This window comes from Thunnus albacares, chromosome 12, assembly GCF_914725855.1.
Source record: "Thunnus albacares chromosome 12, fThuAlb1.1, whole genome shotgun sequence".
Taxonomy (NCBI): Eukaryota; Metazoa; Chordata; class Actinopteri; order Scombriformes; family Scombridae; genus Thunnus; species Thunnus albacares.
The window spans coordinates 20048427-20073746 of record NC_058117.1 but is presented as its reverse complement, the minus strand read 5'-3'; the positions used below and the strand labels follow the sequence as shown (position 1 = coordinate 20073746).

The 25320-nt window shown below is 38.8% G+C and overlaps 2 protein-coding genes across 4 annotated transcripts; one reads left to right on the top strand and one right to left on the bottom strand.

Annotated features, from left to right (window-relative positions):
* Nucleotides 1–312: 312 nt before the first annotated feature.
* On the bottom strand, nt 313–24544 carry tcea1 (transcription elongation factor A (SII), 1). 3 transcript variants are annotated; one of them, XM_044368141.1, is made up of 11 exons: nt 24457–24544; nt 16225–16351; nt 6451–6513; nt 6259–6364; nt 4497–4599; nt 4181–4329; nt 3988–4044; nt 3302–3456; nt 2912–3058; nt 2658–2729; nt 313–738 (listed from the first exon to the last, which is right to left on the bottom strand). In XM_044368141.1, the coding sequence occupies exons 3-11, from the start codon at nt 6469–6471 to the stop codon at nt 730–732; spliced, it is 819 nt and encodes a 272-aa protein (XP_044224076.1). In that variant the 5' UTR covers nt 6472–6513; nt 16225–16351; nt 24457–24544; the 3' UTR covers nt 313–729. The 3 variants fall into 3 exon arrangements, with proteins under 3 accessions (XP_044224076.1, XP_044224075.1, XP_044224074.1); XM_044368140.1 differs by lacking the exons at nt 16225–16351; nt 24457–24544 and adding an exon at nt 7690–7930 and having other exon boundaries at nt 4181–4326; XM_044368139.1 differs by lacking the exons at nt 16225–16351; nt 24457–24544 and adding an exon at nt 7690–7928.
* Nucleotides 12749–25320, top strand: LOC122993736 (oxygen-regulated protein 1). Its single transcript, XM_044368142.1, has 3 exons — nt 12749–14842; nt 17251–17410; nt 18327–25320. The coding sequence occupies exons 1-3, from the start codon at nt 14183–14185 to the stop codon at nt 24674–24676; spliced, it is 7170 nt and encodes a 2389-aa protein (XP_044224077.1). The 5' UTR covers nt 12749–14182; the 3' UTR covers nt 24677–25320.

Sequence of the window (25320 nt, the reverse complement as noted above, 5' to 3'; positions counted from 1 at the left end):
CTCATCAACATAGAGTGGTTGCACCTGGCAATTAAAAAAACCTCGAGGAAACAATTGTGTATCCTCCCCTGGTTCAGCCAATAACATTATCCTGTCCCTAAACAGATTAATGTGCATACATCAGCATCCACTTTGATGTGATGAATATTCCACCAATAGCAAATGTATACACACACACACACACACACACACACACACACACACACACACACACACACACACACAAACACACACGGTAGCCCTCTCAGATCCCTAATTGCATTAGTATAATGTTAAAGATTCACATAACCAGAGCAGACTGGAGGCACATCATAACGGACGGCTAATGAAAAGCACTTCTTTTTAATCAAATGGATTACACTTTATTGGGAAATTAAATAAAACAATGCAATGTTGTGAGGGAAAGCAAAACAACATTGTCCAAAGTGTTAAAACTACATATAAAAAATGCAGATAAAAGAGAATGAGACAAGATTGATCGCATATATCTGACAGTGGGAAACAACTAATAACAATAGTAAAAGATTTTGGGAGGGAGGGCATTAGGTAACGGACGATGAGCTCGATCTATGAACAGGATATTTACTCAAACGGTAACTGCAGTGGCATCTTTGTATGGCATTTTGTGTACCATGTACCACAGAGAAAAAAGCTCCAATCTGTTGCAGATAGACAGAATCTGGTCCAGGAATTTTGCTACTTGGAGTGCCGAGAATGATGCCTGCAAGTTCAGCAGAACTAGAAAACACACACAAAAAAACACAAATTAATACCCAGATACTGGAATATTTACTTTAAACACTGAATATAAAGTCATGAACAAATAATCCAATATATAATATCTTAATATCAACAAAGACTGACAATGTATTGCAAACAACAAAATCCCTAAAGTGCTGAAATGTAATCCAATATAGATTTTATTTCTTTTCTGACATCTTTCCACTCTTTCATTAATTAAAGGACTATGTTTAATGGTAATATACTTGTTTAAATTCATGATATATACACATATACAAAACATATACAGTAGTGTTATTCTCCCTCTACAAATGCAATGGATGAATGAGTCAGTTAATCTCTACTGACATTCATTACCACACCTGCATTCATGCATTTTTAAGCTAGATAAAATATTCATCCACAACACACTAGTTTCTATTTAAAGGCCAAATAACATTTTTTGGATTTTATGGGGAGCTTTCTTGTCTGTATTCAGATACTTGACAGTATAGATACCAACAAGTAACATGAGGGGAAAGAGGAGTATGTCATGAAACAAAGGTCTACAGTCCCCTGAAATTAAACCATGGACGATGCAAATATATGGTACACATCTTAACCCCTAGGCTACAAAGACACATAAAAACCAAATAACACTGAGTGCGTTTACATGTGCATGAGTATCCTGATTATGATCAGGTTGTCCTGGTTATGTGCTTTGCATGTAAAAACCATATCCTGGTTTCAGAATCCTGGATATACTAGCTTGAATACTTCCCAGGATACTGTGGCATGTAAACGCCTGATCCCGGTTTCAGATCATTCTCTGCCACGTTTGCAGGCAAAAATTGAATCGCGATTTTTTTTTTCAGGCTTGGGGTCGATTCCATTTTTATTGATGTTGTTGAAATGTCATATTTTTTAAGACAGTTGAGAAAAATAATCCTTGCACCACCTGCAAGGATTATGCATTAAATACAGGTTATAAAGTACCAGATACTTCAACTAAGTAAATCGTGAGCATTCAGTTTAATAATCAGCTTCAGCACAGGTAGAGTAGAAGGGTCCACTCACTAATTGATCAGCTCTTGTTTGTGTTTCTTTACAAAACATGAGCCTGATATCTGCACACTGCTGCTAGCTAGCATTTTCTAGCACTTCAACTCTCCTCAACAGAGATGATACCTTGTCAACTAACACAAACCAAGAGTCTTTTTCAGTCTGTCTATCTGACAGATGTCCCGTTAAATTCACTATGAGATAGTCAGAGAGAGTTAGCTACCTGGAGTCTTGACAGTCCTGTAAACTGCAGCAGGTGTGCATGTAGTGTAACTAATCATGTCACAGTTTACAGGACTGTTGTGACGCATTTACATATCGTGCAAAAACAAAAATTTTGATTATCAAATTAAGGGAGGAAATTTTGAATTTAGTAATGCAGATCATGAAATATACTGTCGCTTGTGTTTTCCATTACTGGTGATCTGTCAGAGCAGATAAATCCAGAAGAATAATAACTTAAGCAGAGTCCAGACATCCAGAAACCAAACTGTGTTCATTCTCAACTGTTGAGGTAACTCAGTCAGTACAGAAATAAGTGCCTGAGATGTTCAGGAATCAAGACACACCTGTAGGCAGACCATCAGAAACCTGAATACTGTTATGATCATGTAAACTACACATCCCAAATATAATCAAAAACGGGATAAGACCCAAAACCAGGACTCTAATGTGCATGTAAAACACACTCATTGATGAACTGAACATGGGTGGGACTTAACAGCCTGTGCAAAGTGGACAAGGGCATCTTCAAAAGGTACTGATGCTTATAATGTGGAGAAATATACAACCCAACCAATTAAACAGAAGTTAAAGTCTTGGCATGGATAGAGGGAGTCAGAGGGAGTCAACATAACCCACATTAAGCCACATACCTTCCATCTATTTCCGCACTGATTGCAGAAGACAAATGTGGTCATTGGCTCATCAGCACTGCGAGTTTGAACCTGAGGAAAGGGTAAAAATGGACAATGAATGTATTACGATATCATACCAAACAAGCAAGGGTTAAATATGACTTTCAAAACATGTAATTTCTTGCTAAACCTATTTTAACCATACACCACAACGTCAGTAAAAGCTTCTGCTACTGCCACAGTTAAAAAGAAGCATAAATGGTGATCTATACCTGTGTGTAGGTGCAGCATTTCCCCTTGCACTTGCCACAGGTGAATAGATCTGTCTGAGTGCCCCCAGTGGTGGCCATCTGGTGGTCCCTGACAGCCTCTTTGGTCAAATTCTTCCTCATTTCCTTCAGCTCATCACTGGCCATTTCCTACAGAAACAGAAGAATGTCAGTAATAATAATGATGATGATAATAATAATTTAAGCAAACCAATTTTAATCTGTTTCTGTTGTAATTAAAGACATACTTTATTCAATCAAATTATATCCGAGTAGAAGTAAAAAGACACATTTTGCTTTAACAAATGTAAGAGAAATGGTGCTACTGCAGAGACAGTGCTGGGATATTTACACTGCTGACTGTGTACCATTTCCCTTCTACAGCCAACACACCTCTGCAGTCATCTTAGCCATACGCTCAGGGGTTACACTCCCGCATAGCACGGTCCTCCTTAAATTAGGGTTTTTCATATCCTTCAGATTTGAAATCCGGCTCCGCACACGGTTCTTGTATTTCATGTCTGTGTTCTTAAACTCTTGGAAGATAAGTGATGGCAGGTTAAGGAATTCAAGTTTTGCATTGTAGAAAAAGTAAAACCTTAAATTTTACTTATATTAAAAGGCCTTTTAAGTGCAACAGTGCAGAAATAATTAGTTGCTTCATTGATCAGTTCATTGCCAGAAGATAAATTCACAACAATTCTGATAATTGATAAATCTGTTCAGTAATTTGTAAAGAAAATTACCTTGAGCTCTGGAAATGTATTTATTATTAATACAAATATATAATAACAAATAATAATAGTCAATAAATAATATAATAATTATTATTCTGTATCTATTTTCTAAACTTTCACTCTGCAATTAATAGATTAATTGGAAAAATATATAACAGATAAATCAACAATGAAAATAACCTAGTTTCTTAGTAGCAGCTCTAATGTGCATATTAACATTATCAGCAGTGATAAAAAAAACCTCCAAAAGACACAATTTATCACACAGTAACAACATCCAGAATCAAGAAAAGTGACAAACATCTGCTTCAAACACATTTGCCATTCACTAAAAAAGGATATATTCCTCGATTTGTGCTCCAAGTTCATCACAATCAGCACCAATCGCAATATAATCATCTGAAAAAAAAAAAAAGAGAGATGTCAGGGGGTAAACGAAAAATGTTAAAAAATACTGTAAATAAAGAAAACAGTATCCAACCACAAACAAAACATATATCCCGTCTTGTTGCTCAATATCATAACAATAGATTACCTCCAGCCTGCAGAGCATTTGCCAGCATCTCTCGGCATTTGAGCCTTATAGAGTCAGAGGTGCTGGGGGCACGAGGAAAGGTGTTGATTAACGTGTTGGGTGTAACATCAGGGGGCTCGCTCTTGCTGCTGGAGTTACTGCTGGAGCTGCTATATGAGCAATAAGAGAAATTGAATGTATTATTGAAGCAAACAACATTTGAGAGCAACATATAAAAAGGATAGAAAAACATTCAATATCTGCACACAAATGGCAGAAGATTTGTGTTGACCATCAGTAATAAAGTATCAAAAATGATCCTGTATTTCTTTGTTACCTTTCTTCTTTTGCCTCTGGGCTTCCCTGTGAGGGAGAAACAACAGGCGTCGTTTGCTCTTTCCTCTTCTCATCTGCAGGCTTCTCTCCACCTCCGGGCTCGTCTAGAATACAGTCAAATCAAGCAAGTAAGAAAAATTACATAAGAGTGAAGCCTTGATTTTGTGTGTGTGTATATATATATACAGTATGTCTCAGCATTTCATTAATTTCTGTGAAACAAACAACTAAATGTAATTGTTTTTTTTTAAAGTTTTGATTGTTATTTAAGACATTAACTTAAATAGACATGAACACAAGCTATATTAACAGAACTTCACCCTCTGTAAACAGTCTTGTCCTCCATTAGAAAAGTATGTAGTTAAAACAACCAAACAGCTAACAGAACATTGGCCAATCATCAGGGAGAAAAAAAAACACTGAATATATCAAAAAGAAGCCTATTAAGTATGTATGATAATTAAAAATTTAAAAAGTACATGTAATACAGACAGAATTATATAAAAATACTAAAAATAAAAGGACAACTCTTCTTCTGATGCACTGAAATATTCACAGGAAATAATCTGCTAAATATTCATCAAAATTGCTCATTTTACACAAACATCCTGCAGTTATTGTGTTCACTATTTGGGTTAATTGTACAGTTTATCAGTTATTATTTACTGTTATTGTTACACATTGAATATAATATGAAGTATCCATAACATGTGTCAGTTCATCAGCTGTCGTCAGTTTACTCTAGAGTAGTGGTCCCTTAGGGAAAAAGGGTGGGAACCACAGTTTTATAGTGTTTCCTAATTATATCTATGGAGAGTGGAGTATCACTGTACAATTTTGATAGCAGATGGTAGAAAAAGAGAGAAAGCATGGAGGGGAGAGAAGGGAAAGACATGCAATAATGGAGGGAATAAAAGTAGGGACACTGTGATTATTTGGTCTTTGCATGGCTGACAGGACACCCTCAGAGTAGAAGTGTTGTGGCAGAAAGTTTTAGGTAGAATATGTACAGCCTGTTTTCAACCACAGCAATGATTACGAGTCACACAGCAGCACAATGACAGTGAAGAAGAAAAGCGACTGTAATGGCTGGGAAATATACTGTCATATGAGGTAGTAATTTTGTGATACTTCTGCTTTTTAAAAACATCGTCTTCATATATAATTTGTCTGTTCAGTCATTAATCATGAAATTATTTTATGATCTTTGAATAAAACCCCCAGAATAACATAACAGAATACTTTCAAATCTGTGTTATTTCAGCAGCAAAAAACAAATACTGTCAGAAGTTACACTTAGGATATTGAGAACAACATCATGATATGCTGCCTATATTACACAATAACAACTTTAAAAAAATAAAATAATAACTTAAATCTTCTCTAGCCAATGCTTGCCATCAGCGCAGATGCATTTGTTAAAACTGTTGGCTGCTGTTCATTTGTTTGTGCTGCTGAACAGATCACTTACTAACACCCCTGTGGTTTGAGAATAGGTGTCAGTAATTTAAGAAAAGTGCGAGAGGACATTTTTGACAGCTGGTGTAACCAGAGCACAATGTGTTACAATAAGCAAATGATCAAAATTGACTATGGCTTCATAAAGTCGTTATCAATCAGTTACAAACAGATATGTTGACTGGCGCCGATACAATCATGTCTAACAGTTTGAGACATTCAAAAATCTCTGCAGAAGAATAACATATACACAAAACAAACACACACACATTCGAGTATGTGTTGACTAGAAAAGTAGTAATTACCCAAAAGCTTCTTCCATGATTTGATCAAGGACTTGGCTAGGGATGTCACCTCCTCGTCTGTGCTCTGCTTGCGGATGGCATTAACGGACATCCCAATTCTGGTAGACTGTGGAAAGACATTGTGTCAGTGCTTCAGGGTTTGAGTGCTGCCTGTGTCGACGATAAGCCTTCAGTGGGAATGAGCAAAGATACCTGAAGCAGCTCCAGAGTCATGGGGACAGTACGCAGCTCCTTCAGAAGATCCAAAGCCCCAGACTGCAGAGGAGAGGGGAGGAAGAGAGAAGCATTTATAGATACATTTAAACCCATGTCATACTGAACCTGTCGTTAGCTGTAAACTGATAAACACAAGTATTGGTTTCTTATAAATCTTAAGATATACTGGACGCCCGTTCTGCAGTAGTCAAGTTTTATTTATTAACAGTGATATTTCAGATGTAAGTAGGTTAGACAAAATTAATTCATTACTGAATTGTTAACTAATTATTATTTATAAACAGACAAAAGCCATTAATTTTGGGTGTAAGTAACATTAATGTTAAGAGTTGAAACAAATAGTTGATTAACTGATTATAGTCGATCAACACAAAATGAATTGGCTATTTGATAATCTATTTTGATAATCAATTGATCATTTAAATGAATTTTAAAGCAAAAAACAAACAAACAAAAAAAACAGAAATATTGAATTGTTGATGTGATGTGATGATTCGTTGCTTTTCCTTGTCATCAATAATATCAAACTGAATCATTTTAGGTTGGGAGGTTCTTGGTTTGACATATCAAGGCACTTAGAATGCACCACAGTGGGCTCTATGAAAATGTGGCTATTTTCTGACATTTTAAAGACAAAATAACAAATAATAATAAAATAATCGGCAGACATACCGATAATGACAAACATTATTAGTTGCAAACATATTCACGCTATACCGTGTGTTTAACCTGCATTACAGTTACAGTAGCTAACACTTAGCGTCCATAACAGTTAGCAGCTACTTAGCCGCTTGCAAAATCCCAACCTCCAACTGATCCAACAGCATGCATTCATTTCATAACTTAATCCATAATCTAATTAAATTCAGCTATCTTTAAACGACCACATCTAACATGTTGTTGCGTTGCAAGGCACCAAGCCAGCAAGGGCTAGTGGACTGCTATGTGGCTAACTACTAGCCTGCCGTTAACATAAACAGACTTGCATGCTAACAGTTTGCTGCTAGTCATAACAACAGGTATGTTAGCCGCGGAGTTTAATGTTGAGAGTAACGGTGTAGTCAGCGGCTGGCATAATATTCTGGTGTACTAGTGGAGTTTTTGTTGACAGTGACCAAACTGGCTAGTCGGCAGCTAACTAACATTAACTCCATCACAACCAGTTAGCGCCAACGTTAGCACAGCAGCGGGCAGGTAAGCGTTCATTCTTCTCACCCCGTTCTTCTTCTGCGCCATCTTATCCATTTTCTTCGCGATTCTAATGATATCCTCTTCTTCCTTTTTGCCCATGATGACGGTTGAATCTTTAAAAAAAATAAAAAATCAGGAGGAAACGGTAACGAAAATACACGACAAAAGATCACGCCAGTGAAGTGAAAGCGGCGGCGTCTACTTGGCGGACCGGGGACCGCACACACTGACCCTCCGCTCTGTAGCAGACGTGACTAGTCGATGCACGATGGGTTAGGGGTAAGGAGAGTGAATCGAGACGGAAAACAAGAGTCCTCTAAGACAGTGGTTCCCAACGATTTTGTGACCCCTTAAAATAAAGCAAAGTCTACCGTCTACAGTCTACAGTCTATGAGTCTACCCCTTCGTCACATGTTGAATTGTCTGACAGTTAAGTTACCGATTATTGCCTTGATTAATCGGTTTTGTCAATAAAATGTTCCCCGCAGTCCAAGGTTACATCTTCAAATGTCTAGTTTTGTCTGACAAACAGCCCCAAAGATATTCAGTTTGTTACCATGTTCGACAAAGAAAAGAAATAAATCATCACATTTGACAGGCTGAAACCAGCTTATTTTTTACATTTTTGCTTTAAAAATTACTAAAATGATTATTCAAGTATTTTTTAAGTTTAAAGGATGGGTTCACAATTTTTCATTTCATCTATTTTGATTAAAGACTATGATTACATTGTACGGAGCACAAACAAAACATACAATAATAGCAAAACATCAGCACACATTATGGCTAAAGTACTAAAAATGCTGCTTAAAGATCCCCCTCCAGACACGTTTTAAGATGTATATAAAATACTCTACTTTGAGTAATATTTTGTGTCTGATCATTTTTTTCCCCACAAAACTCCCTTGAAATGACATATACCCCTTCCACCTCATTAAAAATCCTGAATCTATAAATATGCTGTCATACTTTTGAGCTCACTTTGTTGCCTCTGCGTGGCCTGATCTTTCAGCCTCCGTTCAACTGTTAGTTTCAACCAGTTGATGTTGTTACACTTTTGTGTGAGCCAGAGGTAATACAAACCACAGTCATTCAGCATCTGCTTGACCTGCAAGACCCATAGTGACACATATACACCTGAATCATGCAGACTGAGTCTGTCTTAAAATTTAATGATAAAAAGACTGTAAATGTGGCAGATATCCACTTGATATGACTGCCTCAGACTGCTGAAGCCTCACATAAGCTTCAGATAAACCTTTAAAAGCATTTTTGTGTGGACACACTGTGGATTTTGGCCCCCATCACTTACATAAAGCACATCTGAAGGAGTATGAACAGGAGGAATGATTACAGTGAGGAAAACCTCTTTCAGTGTTCATATGGACTGTTATTTTAAGACAGACTTGAAAAATTGTGAACCTATCTTTTAAGTGTTCATCACTCAGTGCTTAAATTAGACAAATGGTTGAGTTTTACAAACAACTAGATTTGGCTCCATTTGTCAAGTTCTGCATAAACATTTGCCATCATACCAAAAACAAAGCCCGCTTTTTGGCATTTTTGCAATTTATCGTTAGATGGCGCCAAAGAGCCACTTGTGTCTCTACTTGGGTTGACCATGGACTCAGTTCTGAAAATCAACCAACCATAATCTGCTTCAAAAACTACATAGACTAAGTTTTGGGTCTTTCACTGCTTTAACGTTAATAGTTAATCAGATAGAGCTGAGTGCATTAATTGTTTCGTCGACAGAAAATTGATTGGCAACAATTTAAATTGGTTGATTAATCATTTATTATGTGCCAAAAGTTCAATGGTTCAAGCCTCACACACACACACACACACACACACACACACACACATTTAGGCAAAAGGCACTTAGCAACATGTAGACATCAACTTGGGCCCTCGGAAATTGTTATGGGACATTTTTCACTATTTTCTTATCATAGACCAAAGAAATAATTGATATGATAATCATGTTTAGGACTGGTAAAAATTTGTCTCAAGTTAGGGGTCACAAGTCAAAAATGTTGGGAAACACATTTAAATAGCTGTTGGAGACACTGATGGTACAATGCTGGTACTTCTTTGGTACTGTTGACATTATAGAATTTGTAATTTTCCAGTATAATGGTGTATAATTTTACTTAAGCTCCAAGTGACAGTTCATAGACATTAATGCATTATTCAGCATAATTACCAGTCAATTACCAGAGAATAAGACTCATGGCTTTTGATGAGGGCATGGCTGATGTGCAGATCAAACCTGTGACCTTTCAGTAACAGGATCTAGGCCACAATGATGGCACACTGTTGATCTTGCATGTATGTGGCACTGATTGACTCACTAATTTGGATTTTACTAATCCAAACAGATCAGCATGTGACATACCACCTAGGGATTGAAGGTTAGGCAATTATTAGTAGTCTGAATAATTTAACTGAGCAAAACAAGTACTTTGCTGCTAATTACACTACATAGAATATACAGTATACAGCACAAAAAGGTCAAATACTTTGCCAAGATGTGTTTTGTTTTTTTGTTGTTTTTTTTTTGCCTTTTATTTTATGCTTATTCCACTTAAATAAATACACTAAAAGAATATTTCCTCATATTGACCTACACTGACATTATGGCCCCTCCTTTCAATCCCCCTGCTGGCCAGTCTCCATCTTTTGAGACAATGCAGAATGCACTTATGCACCGCACGTGCTAGTGGGAGGTATTAGCAGGTTTTATACAGTCAAGGGCAGTTGGTAACTGGCACATTGTCTGTCTACAGTATAGTGACATAGCTCTCACCCCTTGATGCAATTAGATGATAAGCCACTGTTAACAGACCAAAATTCAAGTCTACTACATGCTACAAACTTTTAGATATACTGTATTTACCTTCCAAGTGTGGATACAAGGATTTCTATGTGAAGGCTGCAATATTAACAACATTATTTCTTACTAATTATATTCAGCGAGAATAAATAATGATGCACTGTGTGTCTTGAAATGCGATGGTGGATTTCCATTACCTGCTGTGAGGTAAAAGTGCACTTTAAGGACCTTATTCTGCCTCATGCTGTCAGCAAGTGCGCAAAATCTTTAACCTAATCCCTATTAGGCCAAGACTTCTCAAATCTGATTATGCAGGCTGCTTGCAAATTAGAAATAGGTCTCGCCACCTGTGGTATCTGTTTTGAGTGGGATAGATTTACTAATATCATTTGACCTGGAGAGTTCATGTACCTTCACAAACATTTCCCATGAACTTTCACCTCCCTCCTTATTTACTTAGTTATTCTGCTGTTTACTGAGCCTTTTACTGTACTCATTCATCCCATTCACTCAGTTAGTTTCTTGCTTTGTGTTTTAGTGCAAATGATAAGTGAGGAATGTATAGCTATTGAGGCAGAGAAGACCTTTGGTACATATGTTTTCTTTATTTTTATTGGGATTTCTTACAGGATACATGCACCAAGATGCAAATATATCAGTTGACCAAATAAAATTATAGTCCCACTCCTTCAGGAGAACATATTGCCAACAATTTTTAAAGTCTCATACCGGTAGAAGTGCACACTTTCAGTCCACTGTGGTTCATTTCCTCTGTGGTTTCCTTGTTTGTTACCTCATCTTGATATGCTGATTAAGTGTGAGCAAAGATTAAGCAAATTGGCCATGATGGTGCATGTCCCAAAATAGCCCTCGAACGCTGCTGAGAGGCTTTGACCAGCGCTCGGAGGAATACCAGATACACACTTTCTGTTGTTTTAGCTCTTATAATTAAGGGGAGATGTGAGATATAAGGTAAGTCTTGTGCATTACATTTCTAGTGACATGTTTGTTTGCCAGTCAGTTATTTTCTTCAGTACCTATAGGGTGTATTTTGTGTAATTCAGGTGTGTGTGGCCTAAGTGTGTGTCTTGGTCTGTTTAGACTTGTTGTGCTGCTCAAGGTAAAAATGGTGGGTTAATATTTTAACTATAATGAAGTAGAAGCTTTCCTGTGACATTGTTCCTCAGACTATTTATGTTCTATTTAGTGTAGTCTATCACAGAACTAAATATATAAGATACAACAGAGAGTCTAAGCTCTAACACAATGTGTTTTCTTGTAATGTAATGTATATGGTATTAATCTGTCCTACTGGGCTGTATTTACTGATAACATGAACATATAGTATTAACTACATCCATGTTATCTATGATAATATACCTATATAAAAAGACTGATATTACATTAAAAAACTATACAACCATAACATTTTAGTTGATTTTAATTTAATTTTGTACATTGTATTGTTTCATTTGAAATATAGTGTACATTACTTGTACAGTGATCACACAGTACAACTTTTCTTAATGTCTTAAGTAATTTAATGTCGCCACGTCTTGCGCATGATTGTAGTCCACTATCTCCACAGTAAAATACCTTGTAAATGAATGCTGATCACTGCTAACTGTTGTTTTGAATGTCCAGTCTTAAATCTTGAGATGATAGTTGAAATATCTTATAAAACACTCACTACTGTTAAAATGGATCCTTTATGGCAACTGAAAATTGAAAATAAAATAAAATAAAATAAAATAAAATAAAATCGTGATTTAATTCTGGATCGGATTATGTCCATGAGAGTCTTTTTTGTCATTGTATGTAATACAACAAAATTTTGTGTGGCAACCCACATAAAGCAGCAGTAACAACACTAGGGAATGAATAAAAAGAATAAAATAAATAAAATATATGTTACACATTCATACAATGAGGTAGTCATATATATTATATTTCAGATGTATATATTAGCTTATAAGACTTATATAAAAGTGTTAAGTAGTCTATGTAGGCAGGTTTTATCAGGGCCACACTGTTTGATTCAGTGCCACATCACCATACATTACAAAACCATTTGTCACTGGTGAATGAGCTACTGTGTGTTCAAATGAATTTGTTATTCTAACAAGAGGTATTTGTTGGTATCTTTAAAAGTAAGACTGCTTTTCCTGTAGATGTTGATCAATTTTAGGAGAAAATCTATAAGAAATGCATATTTTTACACTTTCAAACATTCTTCAAGACCAAGAATCAAATTTCATTTTCAGTGCAGTCTTTACTGCTTCAACTTCAACTTCAGTTTATTTAAAGTGCACATCAGCCAGAGAGTCTCTGTACACTTAACAGGTCAATAAAAGCAACAACAGAAAAAAAAAACAACATGATAGTACATATAAAAGTACACACACATACACACACTCACACACACACTCACACACATACTGGTAATAACATTAATATGACAACAAGGTTGAGGTTAGTAATTTTAAAAACAGGGATCATATAACTGTAACAGGGTTGTGGTAGCTACTTGTCAAAGAGGAAAACAGTCAGTGATTTGAGTTCCCAGCCGATGAAATTAGCAGACATCATAGTAAACAGAAAAAATATGTGTTTTCAGCTTGGATTTGACAGTATCAACAGAGCTTGCCTCCCGAATGCGCAGTGGTAGATTATTCCAGAGAAGTGGAGCTTGGTGGGCAAAGTCTCGACCTCCGAAAGAGTTCTTATTAAATTGAGGAACAGTTAAGTAACTAGCATCAAGAGAACGTAAAGGACATGATGGAGTATATGGAGCAATAAGGCTGGAGATATATGAAGGACCATTTTAGCCTATATAACTCTTATGTGAAACTACAAAATATCTCGTCACTAAATGTTTCTATTTGTTTTGAATAGAGCCTTGCACTATTGAAAACTGGAACTAAGGGAAAACTGTGTCTGTCCTTACAAACCCACAAATCCCTTGGTAGAAAAGGCATGGCGGAAGCTCAAATTGAATAATTTGACTTCCTTAAGGAAAGCTGATAGGTTGTACTATTCTGCTTGCTCTACTATTGATAACATCAACCTTTCACACATCAAAACAGAGAGAAAATTGACACAGTATTGAATAAATGGGAAAAGCTATGTGTGAAATTCAAATGTAATTCTTTGCCACATTGTGCATGGTTCCATGGGAAAGGCAAACTCAATTTTTAGGTGAATATTGATGCTGCAACTTTAGCAGTACATGCTAAATTAAATTGCCCTTCTTTGTAGGATTGAAAGGTGGCTAGAAAAAGGTGGTGACAAGTTTTCACAACAGGCTACTTCCAGCAGAGGCTCAGAGTTTCGAGGTACCAATGTATTCAGCCATAATTTGGTAAAACTAGTCGTTTTGAACATAGATGTTGGCGAGGTAGATCGTCTTCCAAGGCATTTCAATAGAAATTTGGATGCTTTTTTTCAGTTGTGAAATTTTGGCAACACTGGAATCTATCTTAACTGGATCAATTCAAGCTGATCACAGCCTTTGTGAGGGAACAAACAACAGACTTTCAACAGCCACCTTTCGAGCCTATAGGAGATACATGTTTACTGAAGATATTATGAGAGGAGTCTCACTTTTAAAGCATAACTTACTTGCATTATTTGAGCATAACACCCCTCCCTCTCTCTGCTTCTTCTCTAGCCACTTCCAATATGAGCAACACACCCCTCCAGGAACCACCTGCCCAGGGATTGTCCTCAGGCAGTGGGCAGACATTACCTTCCCGACTGTTACAGCCCATCTCTGATCCCTCGGCTTCTAAAAGAGTATGTTTCTACAAAAGCGGTGACAATAAATTCGGAGGGCATCGCATGGTCATCAATGCCCGCACCTTCAAGACATTTGATGCTCTACTAGACGCTCTGTCCAAAAAAGTGCCTCTGCCATTTGGAGTGAGGACCATCACCACACCTCGTGGGATCCACCTTGTTAAGGGTTTAGATGACTTACACGATGGGGGATCATATGTGTGTTCTGATCAGAGACGGGTTAAGCCACTAAACCTGGATGAAGTGAATCGACGGCAGGTACCGTGGAATACCACCAGACCCATCAGCGCAGGGCGACGAAAGCGCAAAGGACTCCAATTTGGGAGAAGGAATGAAGTCATCAACAGGCCACCAAAGGTCAATGAAAGGGTGACAGTAAGGACACCAAAGAAGCTTGTGGTCATCAAAAATAGGGATCCCACTGTTAAACGCACAATTGTGTTGCAGAGAAGAACAGCACCAACATTTGAAGCTTTGCTGGATTACCTCTCACAGGTCTTGCAGTTTCCAGTACTGAAACTCTACTCTGCAGATGGCAGAAGAGTAAGTACTTTTGTAAACTGAAATTGTTGAATGATTGTGGATCAATGGTAGTTTAAGGCAACTTCTGAAAATAATATAAGCAGCAGCGACCTTTGTGAAACGTGAAACTATCAACACAAATAAAGTCTTTAGGGCAAATATGTGCATGAAGGTTTGACATTTCGGGAAATATACTTATTTTTGCTGAACATTAGATGAGGTAATCAATAACGCTCTCATATCTGTCCACTCAGAGCCAGCAGCTGGTTGGCTTAGTATAGCATAAAGATCGGAAAGAAGCAACCAGCGGTCGCTCCAGGAAATTAATGCGCCCAGGCAAGAAATAGTGCCACACATAACACCCTGTAAAACCACAAATTGTTGTTTTACATTTTGCTTTTTGTATGTGATGTAACATGTTAGTTAGTGAGCTTTTGAGGTGATGGTAGGTTGATTCTGATAGAACTGCCAGGCTAGGTGTTTCTCCCTTTCAAGTCTTTATGCTAAGCTAAGCTAACCGGCTGCTGGCTGTACTTCATATTAGGGATGGGCATTTGAAGAAATTTCCTGAGGTGATGGTAGGTTGAGAGGAGGAGGAGGATTCATTAACCAGTGACAGGTGTATGTTGTTCGAGTGGTACATCATTGGGGTCGTTGTTGTGTTGTAGGTAACAATATACACGTCATTACAATGTTTACAATGAGCTTTGTTGTTTTTTAGCTCGAAATGGTCCCACACCAAACTTCGCCTTGCTCTCTTCATGTTTACTTTCGTCTAATCTCTACGGCAGCCCGCCGGCAACTGAGTATTCATTTTCCCTCTTGAATTTAAATTGCGCCCTCGGCTGGTTGCAGCACATAGTGAAATTCATTGCGACTTCAAGACACATACATACATAACATACTTTGATACGAACGTTAAATCGATTTAATTCCACGTGATCAAAAAAATTCTTAACGATCAATTATCGACCATCGATTAATCATGCCCATCCCTACTTCATATTTAATGGGCAAATGTGAGTGTCGTTCTTCTAAGCTACAGTAACTCTCTGCAAGAAAACAAATACACATATTTCCCAAAATGTCAAAATATTACTTTAAATTTTTCAAACCAGGAAATTGTTTTGTGACTTTTAAATTTACTCCATGTCATGTGAATCTGTAGCAATACTGTTGTTGTCCTTGAATATACTTTCTAGCAGAGGAGACCATAGGTTATTTTAAGCAAGGATCACACAAATAGGATAGCCATGAATGTAAGGCTGAAAAGAGCTGTGGGCAGACAGACACAAACACATGAACGTAGTTTCTGTACACTATATCTTCACTTAGACAATAACTTTTTGAGTTTGATGGTCTAGTCTTGATCAGGAATACCATTCAACTCAAGGTTCACTTACTCGCTTGTTCCAAAGATTTCCGACTGTATCACACAGTCTTCATCAGCAGGTGGTTTTATCTCAGTTGTCATGGAGCTTTAGAGGTTCAAACTTCATTCTTTTCTGGGCACTTTTAGGGCCTCTTGTCCTAAAAGAACAAGAAGAACAATTTGGCTTACAAATTGAGTTTGGCAGTTCATTCTTGACCTTGGAAACAGCAGTTAACAAAACAGTGTAAACTCAAGGTCCATTTACCTGCTTGTTCCAAAGCTTTCATATCACACCACATCACTTTATTGTCTAGTAGATAAAAGCATCAAGATCTGGATACTGTCAGTGAGCATTTTTTATTATTTAATGAATGAAAATATATTGTGAAATCATTGTAGGTCTGACTGAGCTTTAACTGACATGGATTTTGATTCCATATCAAATTTGAAAAAACAACAACCAAAAAGAAACACCCAAGAAATAAAAGAGATCATGATATTTATGCACAGCATCTACCATAGTCCTGGCTGTGCTAGGACCATGATGATTTGTAGAATTGGTATTAAAATTTTTAAATATGTTTTAGAGCATTTTTTTGGGAGAGACAACTACACAAAACTGCACAACTAAAATAAAAAATAGAAAACACAGAAATGTTGCTGGGATGAATAATCAGGGCTTTCACTTTATATGTGACAAGAATTCCAGGAAGTCCTAAGAGGTGTAATCGAAATCTCTACCCCCCAGTGAGTTATCACCCTGTAATCCCTCCACCTTAAGTCCTTAAACAACAACATGCTTCCTGTTTAAGGTCATCATGATTGTTGAGAACCTTTAAATGCATCTTATGCCACTAGAATGGCCTAATAACCTCTTATCTCTGGTCTGTTTTATAATACCATGAGGCATTAAGAAATAATATCAAGTGTACATGAATTTATTGTTTTCGTGTAAGCATCCAGGAGCATAATACTTTATTACGGTCTATCTTACAATGGATGTGTGAATGATTCAAAGTTACTATCATAATGAAAATGGTTTCTCCTCTTCTTTCAGATTGATGGTCTCGCTGCACTTATCTTGTGCAATGGAGTCATTGTGGCAGCGGGCAGTGAGCCATTCAGATTAACCAACTACAATTTTCACAGCACGGGCCAGATGGCACAGGCAATGTACATGGATACTGTGGAATCATCTATGTTGCAGCCTCAAGCTCGTAAGTGTTAAATAGTCCTACGGTACATTGCTATGTGAAGTATGCCATAAGCCAATATTCAAAATGTCCACATAATATCTTAAACAGCATAGTCAGTAACTGCAATTTCAAGGAACTGTTGAATGTAAACTTGCCAGACAGATGGAAGTTTATATTTGTCTCCAAGCTTTTGCAGTCCTACAGGGACTATCGCAGCAATCTTTATTTTATTTACTTAATTTTCTAAGTGTGATGTAACAGATAAGAACACAACAGTCACTTCACTCCTGTTTTATACTTATGGTAAATTATTTTAAGAGTGTCCTAAAGCATAGTTTTTATGTGAAATTCAGTATTTTTTGTTGTTAAATTGTCAGCTCACTCATATATTTATACACTAGTTCAAAGGCTCAAATGTTTAAAGGTTCAATGTATTCATCCATAAAAAGAAAAAAGTTAAAGTCCTCCCATGCTAATCAACAAATGCTGATTGCCAAAATGCAGGAAATAAATATCCACACAAATATATATATATACCATGATAAAACATCCAAACAACAATCCATATATCCTTCGCAGATAATTTTGGTTTTACAGTATCTACCCTGCTTTTGAGATATCTATCACTTTTTTGTTTTTTTGGCTTGACACAAATTCAATATAGCTGACGTGTTGAAAGAATAGTTTGACATTTTGGGAAATATACTTATTCGTTTTCTTACCGAGAGTTGGATGAGAGCATCTTCTCATCTAATTCTCTGCAAGGAAGCAAGCATCTTTATGAAAATATCAAATAATTCCTTTAAATAATGCTGCCGCACAGATATGAATATTACATGATGCTTTGCAATCACCTTTTATTTATTTGTTTTCTCTTTCTCTCTCTCCCCTCCCTCTCTCTTTCACAAATACCTGTATTTTACACCTCCAACCAAAGAGAACAACAAATCCTTCTCAAGTGGAAGAGGCTCAAGGAACTTCTCCTTATCATCAGAGCGATATATCGTCAACCAGATAAACAACTCTCGAAATGGAAGCAGGAACAGCCACCTACATCACCATCGCGGATCATTTGAAACAGAGGTCAACCAGCGTCACACATCCATGGAGAGCTGTGGAAATGCTAGGGTAGAAGATGAGCATCATACTTGCATTGTACCTCAGGATGACGACATTGAAAAGTCTTTCCGTGTGAATCAAGATGGCAGCATGACCGTAGAAATGAAAGTGCGTCTGACCATCAAGGAGGAGGAGATGCTCCACTGGACTACCACACTTAGCCGCTCCAGCCTTACTAAGAGGGCAGTTTTTGCCTCAATTTCTGAGTCAGGCAACAGTTCACCTGACTCAAACAATGCCGTTGCCAAAGACTCCTCTGGCGTCAGTGAAGATGAAGCTAAAGAGGAGAACCACCCCGCTGTAACTGGAGAGGGCATCAGCTTTAACAATGAGCGAGTATATGAGGGCTACACTTCTACAGCCTTGAGGAAAGCAAAAACAAGTTTCAAACGCGCTCCTACGCCAGGTCCTCGACATGTTAAGAAGAATGCGTCTATTGAGAGTGTGAAGATGGTGACACAGTCAGGGGTCCAAGAGAGCACCTTGGGCCATTATTCCTACATGGAGAGGACAGCTGATGGAGAAGCAACTGAGGGATACTGCATGGTGAGACACACCAGCAGCAGCAGCAACCGGCCGGTCCCAAAGCCTCGGAAAACAGCATCTGCGGGGGCAAGCAAAAAAAGCTCCCACTCCTCAATCAGGTCATCAGGGGTAGCTGAAGTCCTTCAGATACAAAATAACGGAATGGAAGTTAGAGAGACTGTGATGCATATTTATGAGAGTCAAGGCTGCTACAACAACTACTTTGCAAATGAGGAATATAGCGCAGATGGCGTACCTTTGCCTGGTCCCTCTTCAGCGCCAGATAGCAAGCCGTCCACTGACTCAGGGCCTCGTTCATCCAGCAATGATTGTGATATCGATTTTAGCTGGCAGCCACCCACGGCTGACTCACTACAAAGACTGAAAGAGGAGATGCTATCGTTGTCATCAGAGCCAGTATCTCCAACACAAGCGATTCCCAACAATCTGTCTTCAGTATCTGAGAATGAAACCCAAAGGGCAACAAACTCTCAAATTGCAAGTGAGAAGAAAAAGGTGATAAAGACTTCAAGGAAGCAGAAGAGTTCACCTTCAACAAGTAACTCAGATAAGAAGCGGAAGGAAAATATAGTAAGCTCCTCAAAGAACAGCAAACTTTCATCCACTGGCAAGATCAGCAGCAATGCCAGCGTGGGAAAAAAGAGTCTGAGTTCATTAGAAAGTGCTAAAAGTAGTCAAAAGAGTAAAGCAGCAGAAAAGCCTGAATTGAAGAAATCAATTAAGGATGAAAAGTCACCCAGGAAGGACTCAGCTTTGTCAGTTAGCTCTGAAAATATGAAAAGGACCCCACTCAAGAAGCAAACATTAAATAAAGCAGCTGCTAAGGATAATGGCCATAATGTAAATACTCCAACTGGAAGGCCTCAAATGAAAAAGAACATGTCAGACATATTACAACCCAAAAAATCACTTTTACCGGGCAGACAGAAGATGAGCAAGCCCAAATCCATGATTGAAAACAGGATACTATTACCTAAAAAATCTTTAGAGTTGAGCGAGAGTGTTTCGATGCCTTCTCTCAATCCTTCACCCTCTGAAATCCACCAATATGTTGAGAACTGGTTAGAGAAAGTCAGCCCAGACCAAGTGCCATATATGGATGAGGCAGACGAATCAGAACCTCAGGCAAAGGTTGTGTTTAAGATAGGTGGTGATTCTGAATCGGAGGACAAGAGTGACTGCCAGCCTAATCCAGAAGAATATTATCCATCACCTGGTGATGCTATCAAGAAATCTGTTTCTTGTTTATCAGTTCCTTTTAGCCATGAAGGGCCAGCGACAGCTCTGCTTCACAATGATCAGAAAGTGAGAGGTTTATGTGTTTCAATGCCAAGTGTCAGAGTCGAACCTGCGCAGTACGAGAACAGACTGAGGTCACACAAATCTGTAGAGACCATTGGCCCAGTTGAGAATATATCATCTTCATCTACATCCAACATTTTAAGTCCAAAAGCAAGGATAAAGCCTGTCCTGCGGCAAATTTGTTCATCCATTCAGTGCATCAGATCAATACCTGACAACAGCAAGACATCGAATCTTGAGAAGTCCAACAGCCTTCCTGATTTCTCATCACAAGTGGCTTCAGTGTTTGGCTCGTCATGCAAAGCCCTCCTGTCATTCTTGTCAGTGATGACTCTGAGGGATAACCTAACAGGTCCTGCGCCAAGTGATGGTAACGGGTCGAGAAGCAGCTCTGAGGCCATGCTGATGTTGGAGTCCCTGCAGAAAATTTCCACCATCGACAACCAGGAAGAGCTGAGGGAAAGTCTGACGGACTTGGAAAGCAAAGCGTCTTCTCATTTCAGAGAACGCTGGAAGGATTTCCAGATTCAAAGGGAGAGGCTAGAAAGTGATCCTCTTTCTCCCAAATTTTCAGAAACAGAGTTTGCCCTAGATGTTGTATCCGAAGGGGGTGATGTATTTGAGGATCAGCACATGGGAATAGACGAGCTTATGGAGGAGCTGAACATGCCGCAAGACCTCAGAGCAGAGATTTCTTCAACAATCCAACAAGCTAGAAGTTTTTACCCTGTAGAGGAGAGCACTTTTGTAGATACTGAAAAAAACCACTCAGACTCAGAGGAAGATGTGGAACAATTTGTTCAAGAATGCAAACAGTTGCCAGATCCTGAAAGTACTTGCATGGCTGAGAACATAACTGAGACAAAACAGGGCAATGATGAAGACCCCTCACACGCTGGAGAGGTAGATGACTTAAACGAAATGCAAAACATGTGTTATGAACAGGCAAAGATGATGACTGAGTCAGAGCAAGAACGTGATCAAGTTAAGGAAACAGACCTTGATGTAAAGGAGTCAGATGTATCACAGCCAGAGAGAGACGAGGAAAATGAGAGGGAAAGAAAGGAAGAAGAAGACCAAATTGAGGAGGAAGTAGAGGAGGATAGGGAGGCAGTGAAAGACATGAAAGAGATAGATGATGATGGTGGTGGTGGAGAGACTGAAAATGAAGAAAGAGAAAGGGAGGACGAAGCAGAAGAGGAGGCACTGAGGGAAGATGATGAGGGACAGGAAGCAGAAGGGTGTGGAGAGGTATCTGTTGAGAAAGAAGAGGAAGGGATGGAGGAAGAAATGACAGTCGATGAAGTTGAGAAGGTGGTTGAGGAGACAGAGGATGGATTCATGGATGAGGAAGATGAGGAAGCAAGAGACTATGATAATGTTGCAGAGACTGATGAGAGAGATAGTGTTGAGGAGAAAGAAGAGGAGGAGAATTGGAAGGATGAGGATGAAGAGGAGGTGGATGAGGTAGATGAGGAAATGAAAGGGGAGGATCTGAGTAAGAAGAATGAAGATGAAGAAGAGGTTATTGAGGAGACAGATGAGGAAAAGGAAGCAGAAAATAACATTGAAGAGGTGGAGGAGGAGGAAGAGGGGGAGGATGTAGAGGAAGAAGGTGAGGAGGTTATTGAGGAGAGGGATGAAGAAGAAGAAAATATTGAAGGAGTGGAGGAGGAGGAAGAGGAGGAAGGTAAAGAAGAAGAAGCTGAGGAGGTTATTGACGAGAGGGGTGAAGAAGTAGAAAATATTGAAGGAGCAGAGGAGGAGGACGAGGAAGAGGGGGAGGGTAAAGAAGATGAAGCTGAGGTTATTGTGGAGTGGGATGATGAAGTAGAAAATATTGAAGAAGTGGAGGAGGAGAGAGAGGGGGAGGATGTAGAGGAAGAGGCTGAGGAGGTTATTGAGGAGAAAGATGAAGAAGTAGAAAATATTATTGACGGGGTGGAGGAGGAGGAAGAGGAAGAGGAGGAGGGTAAAGAAGAAGAAGCTGAGGATGTTAATGAGGAGAGGGATGATGAAGTAGAAGATATTGAAGAAGTGGAGGAGGAGGAAGAGGGGGAAGATGTAGAAGAAGAAGGTGAGGATGTTAATGAGGAGAGGGATGATGAAGTAGAAGATATTGAAGAAGTGGAGGAGGAGGAAGAGGGGGAAGATGTAGAAGAAGAAGCTGAGGATGTTAATGAGGAGAGGGATGAAGTAGAAAATATTGAAGAAGTGGAGGAGGAGGAAGAGGGGGAGGATCTAGAGGAAGAGGCTGAGGAGGTTATTGAGGAAAGAGATGATGAAGAAGAAAATATTGAAGAAGTGGAAGAAGAGGAAGAGGATGTAGAGGAAGAGGCTGAGGAGGTTACTGACGAGAGGCGTAAGGTAGAAAATATTACTGAGGAGGTGGAGGAGGAGGATGCAGAAGAAGTAGAGGAGAAGGATGAGGAAGATAAAGAGGAGACTATTGAGGGAAAAGATGAGGAAGTGGTGGTTAGTGAAGAAAATGAGGAGGAGGAGGAGAAAGAACAGGAAGAGGAGGAGGAGGAGGAGGAGGAGGAAGGTGAGGTTGTTGTGCTTGAAACTATAGAAGAAATCATGATCAGAGATGAGGAAGAGGAAAAAGCAGAATTTGACAAGGATATAGAAGAGGAAGAAATGCGAGAAGAGAGTGATTGGAGCAGGGAAGAGCTGGAGAAAATGAGTCTGGAAGAAGAATCAATAGAAGAGAAAGAAGTCGTAGAGGAAATTGAATTTGAAGAAGATATGGAATTAGGTCAGATGTTAGGTGAAGAGGAGAGGGAAGATGATGAAGAAAGTGAAAGTAATGAGTTAAATGAGGGATGTGACAGAGAATCAAATGAAGAGGAGGAAGAACAAAATGTTAGGGATGATGTAGACAGCATTGGTGATGATACGGTTTGTAAAAGCCTACTTGATGAGGCCTCATATTTGAGGCAGCACAGGAGTAGTTGTGAGGAGGATCAGGCAAACTATGAGGAAGCAAATACAGATATTAAGGAAGGACATAGCACCGAATCACCAACCAAATATTCTACTGAGGGTCAGTGTGAGGATGACAAAGGTAACGGAACAGACACAGTTAATGAAGTTGAAACAGATGAGGGAGGGGAGCGTCACGACGAAAGAGGCGGCGGCCTACCCCACCCAGTGGAGATATCACAGGAATTACTTGACTTTGTTAATTCTGCCCTCCAGTCTTCTTCACTCATATTCATTTATGACGATCGAGGTCACATCAGGATAGAGCCGGATAATGCTCGAGTTGCGCAAACAAACCAAGTTGTAGGCCTAATTCCCAAAAGCAACAATGATAGCTCGTACGGCTTAAAACGTCTACCGAGCCCGAGCACCTCAGATTTATCTGACTACAGACCAGAAACGTCGGAAAGCGGTGGATATAAAACTCAGGAGTCTGTAGACCTTATTTCAGAGAGTGGTGAGGAGGCTTCAGAGAGACCTCCTCCAGTCTACAGACATTCAGTACACAGGACTGAGAGAGCAAATGTGGAGCGGGCTAAGTCCTCCAACTCTAAACTGTCCGTGGCAAGTAAGTCAGAAGTCTTGCAAAGTTCCCGATTAAAAAGTGGAGGGAGTTTCTCTTCCCGTGATTCGGGCACTAAAGCCTCAAGGGAAGATCTGTCTTATTTCAGCGCGAGCGCTGCAAGCTCATTAAAGGCTGATGCCGAAGCTGCTACAGAGGCCGCACAGTGCATTTCTTTTGGCTCAGACAAAGACTCAAACGATGGGGTCTTGATTGACAAAGGTAGATGGCTGCTCAAAGAGAACCACCTCATTAGAAAATCTCCTCCAATCTCACTGGGAATGTACGGTAATTTGGATAGTACGTCCATTGACACAGGCCAAGAAAACACTAGCGAGGATGTCCCGCCTCATTATAAAATCCAGAACAACCCCCTCGCAGCCATATCTTCATCAGAGCTTGAGGAAATGGCTAAACCTCCGACTCCAAAGTGCACCTACTACAACATGCCACATGGAAGCGATTCAGACCCCTTTCTGGACGACGTCAGTCTTAAAAGTGGGAAAAGAGATTCAAGCAGTATTAAAGGGAGAGGTTTCAGGGTATCACCTACTATTGACACATCCAAAACTTGGGCAAATAAAAATGGCAGCCTCTCTTCATTTGCATCAGTTGAGTTTAAACTACCAGACAGAAAAGTGCATCCTGAGGGGGAGTCCTCGGTTGTTACACAGGCAAGAAGGACATCTAGTGGAGGAGGAGCTGTACTGCAATCACAAGACTCCCTGGATACACTGCATGTGAGATGTGGCCAATACTGTCCAATTTTATGAAAGCAGGTTCATTATATATCACAGAAATATTCACATATGCTGGGCCTGGGTGTCATGGCTACAGTTATTTAACTGTAATACAGATAGAAATGTTTTGTGATTAGTCAAATAATCATGAACAAGAACATATTTGCAGCCCCACCAGTTTTCCAAACGTGTGGTGACTGAAGAGAGTTGTGCCTCTTATTCTTGCTTGAATACAGTCAAAAATGTAAGTTTACAGACATTAAATTCAAAGCTGTCTGTTCTGATGTAATTATAAAATAACAAATTGAATATAAAGATATTTGCTAGTAAGAACACCTTTTTTTTTACTGATTCAATGCTCCTGGTTGTATATCATTGTATCATGTATCATTACAAATACAAGGTATCAATTTCTTATTGAATATAATGCAATACATCAGAGAAATGACTGTATCTGCCAAAGAAAGTAGAGTTTGTTGCTTGTTTGGGTTCTACCAGAATGTGCAATGCACGTACAGTGAATGCTACTTCTTAAAGCAGCTGTCGATATATAGTATTCACTTTTCAGAGTTTGAAAGAGGGAATGTCAATTAAGAACTTATTATGAATTGAGACCTGATTAGCCTGTGAAATAATATCAATAAATTAATTAAAAGGCAGCTTCTGACAAAATGTTA

What these genes read in the sequence shown, in the direction of transcription:
- tcea1 (XM_044368139.1), bottom strand. Translation starts at nt 7,764, where the DNA reads ATGGGCAAAAAGGAAGAAGAGGATATCATTAGAATCGCGAAGAAAATG. An exon ending in TGGCGCAGAAGAAGAACGGG is followed by an intron (nt 6,514 to 7,689) that starts GTGAGAAGAATG and finishes TCTCCTCTGCAG; the next exon opens with TCTGGGGCTTTGGATCTTCT. An exon ending in AAATGCTCTGCAGGCTGGAG is followed by an intron (nt 4,045 to 4,180) that starts GTAATCTATTGT and finishes TTTTTTTTTCAG; the next exon opens with ATGATTATATTGCGATTGGT.
- LOC122993736 (XM_044368142.1), top strand. Translation starts at nt 14,183, where the DNA reads ATGAGCAACACACCCCTCCAGGAACCACCTGCCCAGGGATTGTCCTCA. An exon ending in ACTCTGCAGATGGCAGAAGA is followed by an intron (nt 14,843 to 17,250) that starts GTAAGTACTTTT and finishes CTCTTCTTTCAG; the next exon opens with ATTGATGGTCTCGCTGCACT. An exon ending in TATGTTGCAGCCTCAAGCTC is followed by an intron (nt 17,411 to 18,326) that starts GTAAGTGTTAAA and finishes CTCCAACCAAAG; the next exon opens with AGAACAACAAATCCTTCTCA.